This window comes from Polypterus senegalus, chromosome 10 (genome assembly GCF_016835505.1).
Source record: "Polypterus senegalus isolate Bchr_013 chromosome 10, ASM1683550v1, whole genome shotgun sequence".
In the NCBI taxonomy this organism is placed as follows: domain Eukaryota; kingdom Metazoa; phylum Chordata; class Cladistia; order Polypteriformes; family Polypteridae; genus Polypterus; species Polypterus senegalus.
This window is the reverse complement of record NC_053163.1, coordinates 21,471,178-21,485,538: the sequence shown is the minus strand read 5'-3', so window position 1 is coordinate 21,485,538 and position 14,361 is coordinate 21,471,178. Positions and strand designations below refer to the sequence as shown.

The following is a 14,361-nucleotide window of genomic DNA, read 5'->3' as shown; positions in this document are numbered from 1 at the left end:
TTTATGTTCACAGACTGAGTCCCCCAGGTCATGTTTGGGGGTACGTGGACAGACCATAGTGCCCTCTGGTGGCAGGTAAGTTTGAAATACTGAAGATGATTTGATTTCAGTCTGAGAATAATGTAGTCTTGCCTGTCTCTTATCCAGCTCGAGAACGACTTTGTCACAGCTTACGTGGATGGCGTCATGCTCTTTGGTTCTGTCTTGAGAAACTATCTTTCCACACAAAAGGAGAAAGCTGCAAACAGCATGATAGGAGAATACTTTGTTCAACTCTTCCGAAATACCACCTTTCAAGGTAAAATAAACTTCAGGAAGTTTGTTTGAATACCAACCAATAGAAAGAGGGACAGGGAGTCTAAAAAACAGACGACACATGCAAATCCTGCTCATGTACTCAGGGTGTACTGGTGTGCTTGTATCTAAATCACGACTGAGCGTAGTAGACTTAGTATGTTATCCTTGTCTGAATGACCACGCTGTTTAGAGGAAACGGGCATTTGCATGAGGCATTTGAAAGAGAGAAGGAGAAGACAGCACAGTAAGATTATCAATGTCATCACCTCATCATGCTCACCTAATAGTATCTCAATGCTATCCACAGGGATTAGTGGAGAAATTCATCTTGATGAGTATGGAGACCGCGATGTTAACTTCACCATTCTGTACACCACTACTGACACCTTGAAGGTGAGTAATGCTCTGGAAAGACTGTGTGTGTGACAGAAACACAGACCAGACATCGTGAAAATTTTTGTGGCAGCCTCCCGTATAATATCCCTGGCTGCAAAAGGCTTTCGAAAATAACAGAGTTGTTCACAAGTCTGAGTCCAAAACAGAACTGATTCATTGGCATTAAGATGGTGGCTTTAAAGGCCCTTATAGGAAGTAACATCATCGAAGGGGCCAGGACCAGAAGTGATGTCATCAAAGGGGCAGGAACCGGAAGTTGAGATCTTCGGAGGAGCGGGAACCTGGCAGGATTTCTCAGGACAGATCTGCAGAGACAGAGAACTGAGAAAGACAGTCAGTGCACCCCGCCGTCCCCTGGTCGGATGTGGTATTACCATTACTTAAGCCCTTTAGATGCCTCCTACTCACACGTGTGTGACAACAGATAGAATTGATCTTGAGCAGTACCCTAACATCATCCCGCATTGGTAGACAGGTATGTGTCACTTAAGATGATCAGACCAGGGTGCATTTTAAATCTACTATAGAGATCGTGAACTTCAGCCTAAAGAGTTACATTGATAGATCTGGAGTCGACCCGAGATTTTCTCATATAATAGAGAGAAATGATGATATGGTCAAATAATTGTGCACACAGTGTATAGAGTAGCATCCTGACGAGGGCAGGCGTTTAGGTTAAGAACATCACTGCAGTGCACTAGGAGTGTGAACACTCGTACTACTGTATAGTCTTATTTGTGTTTGTTTAAATGAATTACTCATCCACTAGGGGTCTGCTTATGGTATCACATATCTGAACAGAGTTTTGTTTTTTGTTTGTAGTAGACAATCTTGGCATCACATTCTTGATTAAACATCACTTTTTTTAACAGTTATATGTTTTTTCCAACGCCTTCTTTGTTTTTCTGGCTGTTGCCATTTCATTGTGGTAGGAGAAAAGTTCCTCACTGTGCACCTCCCGGTCATCTTAGTGATAATTCATAACAAAACTCTTCTTGTTGCTTTTCATTTTCTTTTTTAAGGTTCTAAACCTTTTTTTCTAGTTTTGTCTTCGATTCCTGGTTTAGCTTTTACATCAGGGGTTTCGACCTCCAGGCTTGGTGGGCCGCAGTGGCTGCAGGTTTTCATTCGAACTCTTTTCCTAATCACTGACCAGCTCTCACTGCTGATTAACTTCTTTTCCCTTCATTTTCATAGGCCTGTTTTTAAGGATTCAGTCCTCTGAGTTGATTCTTTTCTTCATTAAATGACGGCCAAACAGAAATGAGACGTGAAACGAGCCAACAGATGATCAGCTAAATTGGGGCTTCAGACTCCGGCCATTTTCACTCCAACCAGTTTCTTAATGAGAAGCTGATTCTTGCTGTTAATTAAAGACGTTATTTAATTCCAAGACTTGTTGCTGCTCTCATCTGTTACAGCCGACATTTCAAAACTTGTTGGTTTTCTGCTTTTTCTAAGAACACCATCAAAATGTTTTGGTGACCTGAGCAGATCAACCTTATTGAGAATGCCACCTTTCTTTATTTTCAGAGATTGTGTGACGGGCACAGGTGAGCTGGTCATGCGGTGGTTCGTTTCGTGCCTCATTATTGTTTGGCTGCTAATTAAGGAAAAAGAGATAACTAAGGGGCCTGAGTCAAGTTAATTAAAACAAAGGCAAAAGAAGTTAATTAGTAGCAAAAACTGGACACTAATGAAGAAGATGGTTAGAATGAAAACCTGCAGCCACTGCTGCCCTCCAGGAGTGGAGTTTGACCCCCGTGGTTTACAGTGCCCTCCATAATGTTTGGGAAAAAAACACATTTGTCCTTAATTTACATCTCTGGTCCACAGTATAAAATTACAAATCAGACGATTCAGACCTGTGATTCAAGTGCCATTGCAGACTTTCACTTATGGGGAATTGGACGCATTTTGGTCACGCCATTTTGGACATGACAACACTTATTCTGAATGGTCCATCAATTTCAGGGCACCATAATGTTTGGGACAATTGGTGTCACGGGTGTTTGTGATTCCTCAGGTATGCTTCATGGCTTCATGAGACACCTCGGCTTGCTTCTACTCTTTAGAGTCTGCAGTTGCCATTATTCAACATGAGGATAAGAGTTGCACCGATGGAAATCAAAGAAACCATTATGAGGCTGAAAAACAAGAATAATACCACTAGAGGCATCGGTAAAACCTTAAAACGACCTAAATCAACTGTGTGGAATATCATGAAGAAGAAATAACACACTGGTGAGCTCAGTAATCACAAAGGGACTGGGAGGCCAAGGAACACCTCCACTTGTGATGACAGAAGAACCTTCACTATGGTAAAGGAAAAGCCCCAAACGCCTGACTGACAGACCAGAAACAGTCTTCAGGAGGCCGATGTGTGTGTGTCAGAGATGACTATCTGAAGAAGACTTCATGAACAGAAATACAGAGGACACACTGCAAGGTGCAAACCACAAAAACAGGATGGCCAGATTACACTTAGTGAAAAAGGAATTCTGGAAAAAAGGGTCTTGTGGACAAACGAGGCAAAGATGAACCTGCTATATGAAAGTGGTGGCAAGAGCAAAGTGTGGGGCCGAAAAGGAACTGCCCAAGATCCAAAGCAGACCACCTCAGTTGTTAAACATGGTGGTGGGGTGTTATGGCTTGGGCATGTATAGCTGCCACAGGTGTCTTCATTGATGTTCGAAATGCTGACATTAGTTGCCCAATGAATTCTGAGGTGTTCAGAAACATTGTATATGTCTCAAGTTCCTGTAAATGCATCCATACTCACTGGACGGTGCCCCTACTCTCTTTTCTGTTTCTTTTTCCGGTTTCTTTGTGGTGGTGGCCTGCGCCACCTCCACCTACTCAAAGCTTCATGATGCTCCAACAATGATGGACGGATTAAAAGGCAGAAGTCTACGTGACCATCATCATCATCAAGCCCTTCCGTGAGAATCCTAAATCCAAAGAGGACTGTTTCATTTATGTTAGGTAGAATGCCCAGAGGGGACTGGGCGGTCTCATGGTCTGGAATCCCTACAGATTTTATTTTTTCTCCAGTCGTCTGGAGTTTTTGTTTTTCTGTCCCCTGGCCATTGAACCTTACTCTTATTCGATGTTAATGTTGATTTATTTTGTTTTATAATTGTGTCTTTCATTTTTCTATTCTTTAATATGTAAAGCACTTTGAGCTACTGTTTGTATGAAAATGTGCTATAGAAATAAATGTTGTTGTTGTTGTTGTTCATCCTACAGCAAGATTATGATCCAAACACACAACTAAGGCAACACAGAAGTTTTCCAAAGCTAAAAAATGGAAAATTCTTCAATGGCCATGCCAATCTTCTGATTTAAATCCAATTAAGGAAGGCCTTCCATATGCTGAAGAGAAAACTTAAGGGGACCAGCCCCCAAAACTGAAGATGGCTGTATGAGAGGCTTGGCAGAGCATCACCAGAGGAGATCCCCAGCACCTGGTGATGTCTATGAATCGGAGACTTGAAACAGTCATTGCATGCCAGGGATATGTGACAAAGTCCGAAATATGGCGGCTTTAATAGAACTGCCATTGCTGTGTCCCAAACATTATGGTGCCCTGAAATGGGAGGACTGCATAGAAGAAGTGTTGTCAAATCAAGAAAAAGTGGGTCATTGTCACAAACCTTATGGAGGGCACTGTATTGAGTCTAATGGCTTTTAATAATGCTTTACTGAAACATCTCCAGACCATGTTTAACTAAGTCAGTTCTCCAGCTTTTCTAGCCTGGGGTTCAATAAAAACTGTAGTCAGACATCTTCACGAGGGGTTTAACTAAAGTGTGTTTTCTAAACCCTTCTGACTATAGTTGTAATTAAATGTGTAGTCTACCAGACTGAGGTGAAAATCTAAGCAGTTTGAAACCTTAAGACTTAGTGTAAATGAAATCTACTAGCTAACACGTCCCAAGTTATTACAGCTTTCTTATTTTCAATGGTGATAGACAGGTTGACAGACGAGATTAGTCAGGCGTCCCCGTGGACTGTGATGTTTGCTGTTGACATTGTGATATGTAGCGATAGTAGGGAGAAGGTTGGGGAGACCCTGGAGAGGTGGAGATATGCTCTAGAGAGGAGAGGAATGAAGGTCAGTAGGACCACCAAGACAGAATACATGTGTGTGAATGAGAGGGAGGTCAGTGGAATGGTGAGTATGCAAGAAGTAAAGTTGGTGAAGGTGGATGAGTTTAAATACTTGGGATCAACAGTACAGAGTAATGGGGATTGTGGAAGAGAAGTGAAGAAGAGAGTGCAGCCAGGGTGGAATGGGTGGAGAAGAGTGTCAGGAGTCATTTGTGACAGACGGGTGTCAGCAAGAGTGAAAGAGAAGAACTACAGGATGGTAGTGAGACCAGCTGTGTTATATGGGCTGGAGACGGTGGCACTGGGAGACAGTCAGAGAGGTGAGATTGTGTTGATTTGGACATGTGCAGGGGAGAGATGATGAGTATATTGGGAAAAGGATGTTAAGGGTAGAGCAGCCAGGTAAGAGAAAAAAGAGGAAGGCCTAAGAGAAGGTTTATGGATGTGGTGAGAGAGGACATACAGGTGATGGGTGTTAAAGAACAGGATGCAGAGGACAGAAAGATATGGAACAAGATGGTCGGCTGTGGCGACCCCTAGTGGGAGCAGCCAAAAGAAAAAGAAGAAGAAGAAGAAGAATTGTAAAACCACAATACTTTATTAACTAAATGGTCTCCGAGCTGATGGTGCATCTTCAGACCAAAATCATTCCTGCAAAAAATGACAATCCATTTGGTGATTTTTTTTAAATCTTGGCTCAAAATAAACACTCTTTTTTCTATTGTCCCTTACAGTACACACCCCTTTTACAATTTGACACATCCAAAAATGAAACTAAAGTCTTGGATTCAAAGCCCAGGTTCATTTGGACTCAAGGGCTGCCCCAGAATGCCCCTTCGTCTGGTAAGTCTACACATTCTCTGTGGGATTACCTGCTGCTCTGCGTGGTCGCTAAGACTCTTTCTGGTTTTCTGTTATAGGTCCACATGAGCTGATGATCGCCGTAATAACACTCGCTGTGGTCGTGTGCGTCGTCCTGCTCATTGCCCTGATTGTGCTTCGGTAAAGTACATCGCCTGCCCTCGTTGTTTCAAATCTGATGGAGAGGGGATGATGGAGGGCTGGATTGAGTGTGGTCCACTCTTGGGCGACAATCTGTAACCTTTGCAATGTGTTACCTGAAATGAAGAGACCTTCATTGACGTGAAGTCTAATTGTATCTATGGTTTGTTAACAGCCAGTACAGGAAAGAGCGACACATCCACTACAGGAAGTGGTCACACATCCCTCCTGACAAGGTCACTGTTCTGGACACCAGTGAGATGGGTCACGTCAGTCTGAAGGTGTGAAGTCACAATAAATCTGGACTCTAGTTATTTGACACCACCATTGGGTGCCAGTGGGTGCATTTGCTTTGTGGAAGTGGTATTAAGTAAGGTTTGCTGAAATTGTTTGGGGTGGGGCCTGGGAGTTGTGGTGCCATGTCAGGTGGGTGATTTATGGAAGCTGATGTCATTTCGCTGAACAGTTCCCTTTTCTCATGTCTTCTCAGATTGATGATGACCGACGGAAGGACAGCACAGATCGCATTCATAGAGGGCGTTATGACAAGAAGGTGAGATAGCAAAGACATGTTGGTCAAAGAGGCCATATATAGAGGGCGTTAAAGTCGGCTCTGAATATTACTGGCACACAGCCTCCTTCTGTTCGGGACAAATTATTAGGACCGCAATGCTAATACTGGGTAGGACCTCCTTTTGCTCTCAAAGCAGCTTCAGTTTTTCATGGTATGGATTCCACAAGATGTTGGAAATGCTTCTTTGAGATTCTGGACCATGCTGACATGACTGCATCATGCAATTTCTGCAGATTCATGCTGCGAATCTCCTGTTCTACCACAAATCTGGTGACTAGGAAGGCACACTGAAGAAGCCTGCCATTGTCGTATTCATGAAACCAGTTTGAGGTGACTTTCACTTTGTGACATTCTGCATCATCATGGTGAAAATAGCCATAAGAAGATGGGTAAATCATGACCACAAAGCTCAGCAACAATACTCAAATAGGCCGTGGCATTCAAGCGATGACTGCTTGGCATTAATAGGCCCAAAGTGTGCCAGGAAGACATTCCCCAACCCCATCGTATACCACCACCGTTGTTGGCCCTAAGATGTGCTCCAGGTGCACCCTGATGAACTTCCTGCGGCACTTCCACCTCACTCCAGGTGCGTTCAGTTCCTCTTCCGGCAGCACTACCTGGTATGACGGAAGTGCTGCAGTCCAGGGCTCTGGGATCATCCAGGCATACCCTTGGCGGTGGCCACAGACCCAAAACAGGGTTGAGCTTCCAAGCTACAAATCCATGGCTCCAATAACAACAACAACATTTATTTATATAGCACATTTTCATACAAACAATCCAGGGGGGCTGCCCTCTTGCACCCTGGAGGAGATATCGGTTCCTTTCCTTCTCCAGTCGTCTGCCACAGTGTGCACTGCATATAGCCCATGCTGCCTTAGAAAAGCAAACAGCATTACAAAAGAATTTTTGGGCAGTCTGGATTAGACTGACTTGAAAGGGACAGGCTAATCAGAATCCGAAACGGATAAACCCAGCCGAACTAAACCGGTTTGGAGCGGCTGTCCCTGTGCAGCAACTGTAACAAGAAGGAAACACAATGTAATACTTTATACTTATTCAGACTCCTCTAGGGTGTTTATATTGTTCAGGATTAAAGTGAAAAGGAAGGTGAAGGAAAAAAGGGAAGTAAAACTGAACGGGCAGGGGTGCATGGAATGACTTTCAACAGACTTTGGCTGGAGTGTAATTGACCAGGCTGTAACTAGACTGTTGAGGATATGAGTCAAGGGACGACATAAATTACTGCAATCCTGGATGGACGAGCTGGGCTAAACTACGGGTGCATTCATGGTTCAGTGGAGATTGTGCAATATTTGTGCTGTGTCTCTTACTGTACGTGTAGTGTTGCTAATGAACGAGCTGTATATTTTACTTGGTGGACCTTGCAGATTAAAATGCTTCATGTTGCGTTCACAGGTCCTGGGGTCAAATGAAAAATGTAAGACTTGAACCCTGCTTCGCATAACAAGTCACTTTACCTGCTTGTAATGAAATTATAGATTCTATGTAATAATATAAAGCACCCTGGGGCAGTAGTTGACTTGTATGCTGCTGTACAGTGAAAATATCAATTGTTCTTGTCACACTAGTGTTACCCATCTATGTGGAGCACTCCTGTTCTGAGCCACACTTGTCTTTTCTTTCACAGATTGTGATTCTAAAGGAACTCCCACATGTGGACAGCAATTTTAGTGAAAACCAGAAAATAGAGCTGAACAAGGTGACTTACTTTAGCCAGAAGTGATGATCGTCACATGTTGTCATTCAGGTCAGTCTGATGCAGGGAGTTAAACAGGCTGATGTTGTGTATTCTGGATTGCAGCTCCTTCTGCTTGACTACAACAACCTGACAAAGTTCTATGGCACCACAAAGCTGGATATGGGCCTCTTCAGCGTGACAGAGTACTGCGAACGTGGCAGTTTAAGGGTGAGCCTCATACAAACCTAACAGTAAAATATTCAACAGAGGTTTACAGCTGTTTATGTGCACCAACAGGGATCATCCTGTTTAAATTCCCCTTTTAATTCCAACAGCACGTTCTGAATGACCGGATTTCATACCCTGAAGAAACCTTTATGGACTTGGAATTCAAGATCTCAGTGATGACCGACATTGCAAAGGTAAAGGGAAATGGGAAACAGCTGGGGATGAATAATTACATTGTTTTATGTGCAGTCTGGTTATTCTATTCAGTGCCTTTAAGAGTGTCCATTATCACAAGGCACTGTACGCTGTTAAATCATTTAAGTAGCAGCAATAAGTCAGTATTAAATATGGAAATGAGCACTTCATCTCCTTTCTTATGTAGGGAATGTCCTACTTACACTCCAGCAAAACCGAAGTCCATGGTCGTCTGAAGTCAACAAACTGCGTAGTGGACAGTCGCATGGTGGTGAAAATCACAGACTTTGGCTACAATTCTGTTCTCCCACCACAAAAAAGTAATTATCTATCTATCTATCTATCTATCTATCTATCTATCTATCTATCTATCTATGAAGTAATGTGTTACAGTATCTATCTATCTATACTAAAAGTAAAATCTATCTATCTATCTATCTATCTATCTATCTATCTATCTATCTATCTATCTATCTATGAAGTAATGTGTTACAGCAGGCCCGGCCTTAGGCATAGGCGAAGTAGGCGACTGCCTAGGGCCCCGGTGTCTGGGGGGCCCTGGATCGACGCGCCAGGCCCCTATCCGCCTCCCTCGCATGTTCAAATCACGTGGGCCAGCGGGGGCGTGTCCTTGTGGGCGGGTGTCTATAAAAGCGGAGCGGTTTGAGTCAAGATCTCTATGGGTCGAACGTTCACATCAGTGAATCAGCCCTCATCATCATTCATCGAAGAAGAAAGAAGAAGTCAAGATCTCATAAATCCTTCCACCTCGTCAGTGGCAGCAGGTGGCACGGGAGCGGGAAGGCAGAAGCGCAATCTGAGTTTACTCAAAGTAAAATCTATCTATCTATCTATCTATGAAGTAATGTGTTACAGTATCTATCTATCTATCTATCTATCTATCTATCTATCTATCTATCTATCTGTCTATCTATCTATCTATCTATCTATCTATCTATCTATCTATCTATCTATCTATCTATCTATCTATCTATCTATCTATGAAATAATCTACCAATTACTATGTTCATGTTCTGGATTTTATGCGCATTTAAGCAACTGTTATTAAATTATCCTAACAGGCCAATTTAAAAATAATAATAATACAGTTCAAATGAATAAAACATTCACAGTTCAGGATATCTGAAAAATACTCTGTACTGAGAAAATGCTGAATCAGTTGTCCTGAAGTTGTGTTCATTTCCATGTACTCATTGTGTCTTCAGATCTGTGGTTGGCTCCAGAACACCTGCGTCAAGTAGGAATCTCTCAGAAGGGCGATGTGTACAGCTTTGGTATCATTGCTCAGGAGATTATCCAGAGACGGGAGACATTTTATACTGAAGCTTGCTCAAACCACCAAGGTCAGAGGCACAAAGCTCTTTATTCAACACATCTATGTGTGGTTGATGTAAAAATGAAAATACACTCACTGAGCAAATGACTAGGAGCACCTGTACACCTGCTTATCTATGGAGTTATCTAGTCAGCCAATCATGTGGAAGCAGAGCAAAGCATAACATCATACAGATACGGGTCATTAGCCTCAGTTAATTGTCACAAATGATAGAAACAAATGCTCATGATGTTTTCATGAACTTGACCAGGAGTTCACTGTTCTTTAGTAGGCTTCCCCATCTGAATTCTGAATCTAATGGAGCGCCTTTGGGGTGTGACAGAATGGGAAATTCATAGTGTGACAAATCGGCAGAAATTGCATGATGCAGTCATATCAACATGGAGCAGAACCTCAACATCTTCATGCTATGAAGAACTGAGGCTGTTTTTAGAGTAAAAGGAGGCCAGTATTAGTATAGTGGTCCTAATAATTTGCACAGTGAGTGTATATACATAATTATATATACTTTTGTGTTATTCATTTTTTTCTGTAGATATTTAGATTGATAGGAAAGGTGGTAAATCAGATCATAAACAGACAGACCGAAATACAGTTCTGAGTTCAAATCAGAAAATACTACAAAAGAAAAGATTAATACTGGAAAAATCGGGAGTGCGCTCCCCTCAACTTTGTCGTATTCTGAGATAGAGGAAAAGGTCATCAGAACCATCTCTTAAATATCATCTTTCTTTGTTTCTCATCATAATTAATATCAACACACAATCATTTACCATAATCAAACTTTATATTAAAATGATATTTTCGCGCTTAGGGTGGTCGAAAACGGCGGTGGAAATTTTTCATGATTACATACGCATTACCGAGATTACGTACAAAGTAAAAAGAGTTACAGTCACCTAAAAAAGTGTTAGTATTATATAATATTTGTTGCAATAAATTGCTAAAGGTAAAACTGCATTTACCTACATTTAATTATGATAATGATGGCGGAAATATAAAACAAATCATAAAATGAAATGTATTACCAGGAACACGACGGGGACGTAGCCGCTTATTGTTCCCATTACATCTTTATATTTACATGGCATGTTCAATGTTTACCTGTTATTGTTAAACTGATGATGTATAAATTAAAATAAAATTAATAACAGTTATTGAAAGAATATGCGTTATATTGAATACAGTATTTAATATCGTGTACACATTTATAATTCCATTATACAAAAAAATTCGGATGGTTGTTTAACTAAAATACTACTTCCAGTTGAGTAAATTTTCTCAAATTTCATATCTGTTTGTTTTTTATCATTAAAAATATCAACACAAAATTTGAATCATCTATCTGTAATTATAGCCATAATTTAGTTGAATATTCGCAAACGTATTCAGTTAAAGTACCACATCTGGTTATCAGAAGGGGCCCAAAGGTTGATAGGATAGGAATAAAATCTCGTCGACCGATGGCAACGCGTTTGAGTTATCGTGTTGACACACAAACAGACAGAATTTCAAAACCGGTATGTTTGGACTCGAGAAGTTCTAAAACGGCGATTCATGAAAATCTCGAGGTCCAGTTTTTTCACGATTCTTATACTTACTCTATATTGTGTATACGTGAAACTAAAAAAGGGAAGAATAAGAACACTGCAGTGAAGAAAGTTGTGTTTCAATGGTAAGAAAAGGTTTTTGGAATTGAAATGCCTTCTTAAACTAGAACTTGCTAGTTTTTGAAGAGAGTTAGCTAATAACTTTAATAACAGGTAGAACAAAGCCAGGGCTGGATTTAAACAAACTACAGCTTAGGGTCTCCCCGTCCAAAGGAGGCTCTCAGAATTTCAGAACGTTTAAAATGAATTAGTTTAATTAGAATTTCGTACATGACAGCCTCCATATATTTGGCCCTACTGCATATCTCATATGTCCTCATTCACTGATTCAGACATTTTTGTTTCTGCTTGCATTCCCACCTTCTGGTCAAAGAGGTGAGTGTTATATTAGCCACATGTTCACATAACACGACTTTTAGTTAACAAAAGGATGAAAGAAAATTTGAGGAACTATTGGAGTTCTTGTTTTTGCTCAGTGCTAATCAGTGTTACAGTTAATTTTCAGGTAATTACAAGTTCACAATAGCATTTTACTTCTCGCGCGGAGTGAACTCAGTGACTGAGACTGAATTTGTAGTATTGAATAAGTGATGACTTGAAGCTAAATAATTAAAGGCACAGTGTTAAGCCTGACGAAGCAAATGTCGCCCGACTCTGGCACAGGCTTGTTAAACATCTTGGCGGTATTTTGCCAAAACTCAATTGTTACACAACCGGTTAGCACTCACCAAGTTGGGCCTCTACAACTTTCCACCATATCTAAATCTAACCCTGAACACGTAGAACTATATGTTAGCTGGATGGCCTTGAGGAGTGCGAGTGGAGATGAAGGTGTCCACTTTTAGGATGTTTAGTCGATGTCAAATTACATGACTTCTACTCGTTGGGTGTGTCAGACTTACTGACTTCAGGTTCTTAACTCGTCACCACACCGCGTCAACGTGCATGACTGAAAGTCCTTGGGCACGTCAGATTAATCAGTGACTGCATGCCACCATTCCAGCACAGTCGTGCTCACGCCTTTTAGTGACAGCCAAAAGCTGATGGAGCTGGTGCTAAAGAAGAGGTTAGCAGATGTGGTGAGTTCAGCCGAAGTCCCTGCTCTGTTGTCCTTTTTTCCATTCTGTCGTTGTTGTTTGTAAAACACGAGACATCAGACAGTCACTCATCTGTTTATGAGGTCTAAAACGCCAGCATTCGTTATTCCTCGTCACTGCATTCTATACATTGTACTTCCAGATGAGAGATTCATCATTTGTCAGCTATCCTGCACACAAAGTCTGCCCCTACGACTAAAGACAAAAGCAGCTTGTTTGATATTCTTGAACCGAGTCAAAAGATAGTTGAAGTGAGTTTATGGTTATGTCACATTATGTGACTGGCTGCACGGGAGTGTGCAGACAAATAGCTCTGATTATCTAAATGAAGGCGACTGTATATCTATATAGATATTAATATATACATAAACATACGTATACACACAGGGGTGAGCAAAAATAGGTTTACAGTTGCGAGTACACAAAACACAGACTTCTTTCTTGTATTATTATTTATGTATAAATTATTGTGTTATTTCTTCTTCTTCTTAAAGCTCTTGAGTTAATAAAGCCATTGTAATAATCATAACCTTCATGTCTTTTTCCATATGAATTATAAACCTACTTTTGCCCAGTACTGTATAATATATTTGTTTATAAATATGTGTGCGTGTGTGTGTGTTCTTGAATGTTCTGTATTATATTTGTAAGCATTGTATTGTGCATATGAAAGTGTGTTTTATGATGCATAGAGCTCAATTGCATTTACATGGTTAAAGAAGGAGACATTCATGAGATTTTGAATAAACTTGTTTCCACATTATTTGGAGATCTGTTAGGCAACAATGTGTGAAGACTCATTTACAGTACCACTGATTTATTGATGCATTAAGCAAACAGGACATTATAGTACAGACTCGTAAAGCTGCTGTTGCAGGATAAATAATTAACTACCTTCGTCAATCATTGCATGCAATGTGCTGCTGTTTCCAGAGAAACTGTACAGAGTTCAGCATCCCAGAAAGGAGTCTGCCCTTTTAAGGCCCGACTTGGATTTTGAAAAAGCAGGGCAGAAAGAACTAGAGGTGAGGCATTAACTTTATGACAGCTTTGTTTTTCTTTCTTTTTTGTTTGGCATGTTATATGGCTTGTTTACAGAGATGATGGTACACCTTAAAGGAAGGTGCATTTCAAATAAATGACCAGTAGATGGTGGTAAAAAACATTGTATATCCTGCCTAATAAATGAAAATTAATATCTATCTATCTATCTATCTATCTATCTATCTATCTATCTATCTATCTATCTATCTATCTTATTAACTACACTATAATTAATATCTATCTATCTATCTATCTATCTATCTTATTAACTACACTATCTACAGTGGTGTGAAAAACTATTTGCCCCCTTCCTGATTTCTTATTCTTTTGCATGTTTTTCACACAAAATGTTTCTGATCATCAAACACATTTAACCATTAGTCAAATATAACACAAGTAAACACAAAATGCAGTTTTAAATGATGGTTTTTATTATTTAGGGAGAAAAAAATCCAAACCTACATGGCCCTGTGTGAAAAAGTAATTGCCCCCTTGCTAAAAATAACCTAACTGTGGTGTATCACACCTGAGTTCAATTTCCGTAGCCACCCCCAGGCCTGATTACTGCCACACCTGTTTCAATCAAGAAATCACTTAAATAGGAGCTGCCTGACACAGAGAAGTAGACCAAAAGCACCTCAAAAGCTAGACATCATGCCAAGATCCAAAGAAATTCAGGAACAAATGAGAACAGAAGTAATTGAGATCTATCAGTCTGGTAAAGGTTATAAAGCCATTTCTAA

The 14,361-nt window shown here is 40.7% G+C and overlaps 1 protein-coding gene across 2 annotated transcripts in view; it reads left to right on the top strand.

Annotated features, from left to right (window-relative positions):
• Positions 1 to 14,361, top strand: part of gucy2ca (guanylate cyclase 2Ca) — a 62,430-nt gene that overhangs the window by 29,210 nt on the left and 18,859 nt on the right. For both annotated transcript variants that reach the window (XM_039765468.1, XM_039765469.1), the window contains 12 exons: positions 148 to 298; positions 605 to 690; positions 5,541 to 5,649; positions 5,727 to 5,808; positions 5,984 to 6,089; positions 6,299 to 6,361; positions 8,037 to 8,108; positions 8,211 to 8,315; positions 8,423 to 8,509; positions 8,698 to 8,830; positions 9,737 to 9,874; positions 13,508 to 13,599. In XM_039765468.1, coding sequence (XP_039621402.1) covers positions 148 to 298; positions 605 to 690; positions 5,541 to 5,649; positions 5,727 to 5,808; positions 5,984 to 6,089; positions 6,299 to 6,361; positions 8,037 to 8,108; positions 8,211 to 8,315; positions 8,423 to 8,509; positions 8,698 to 8,830; positions 9,737 to 9,874; positions 13,508 to 13,599 — 1,224 coding nt within the window. The remainder of the gene's footprint in view (positions 1 to 147; positions 299 to 604; positions 691 to 5,540; positions 5,650 to 5,726; positions 5,809 to 5,983; positions 6,090 to 6,298; positions 6,362 to 8,036; positions 8,109 to 8,210; positions 8,316 to 8,422; positions 8,510 to 8,697; positions 8,831 to 9,736; positions 9,875 to 13,507; positions 13,600 to 14,361) is intronic.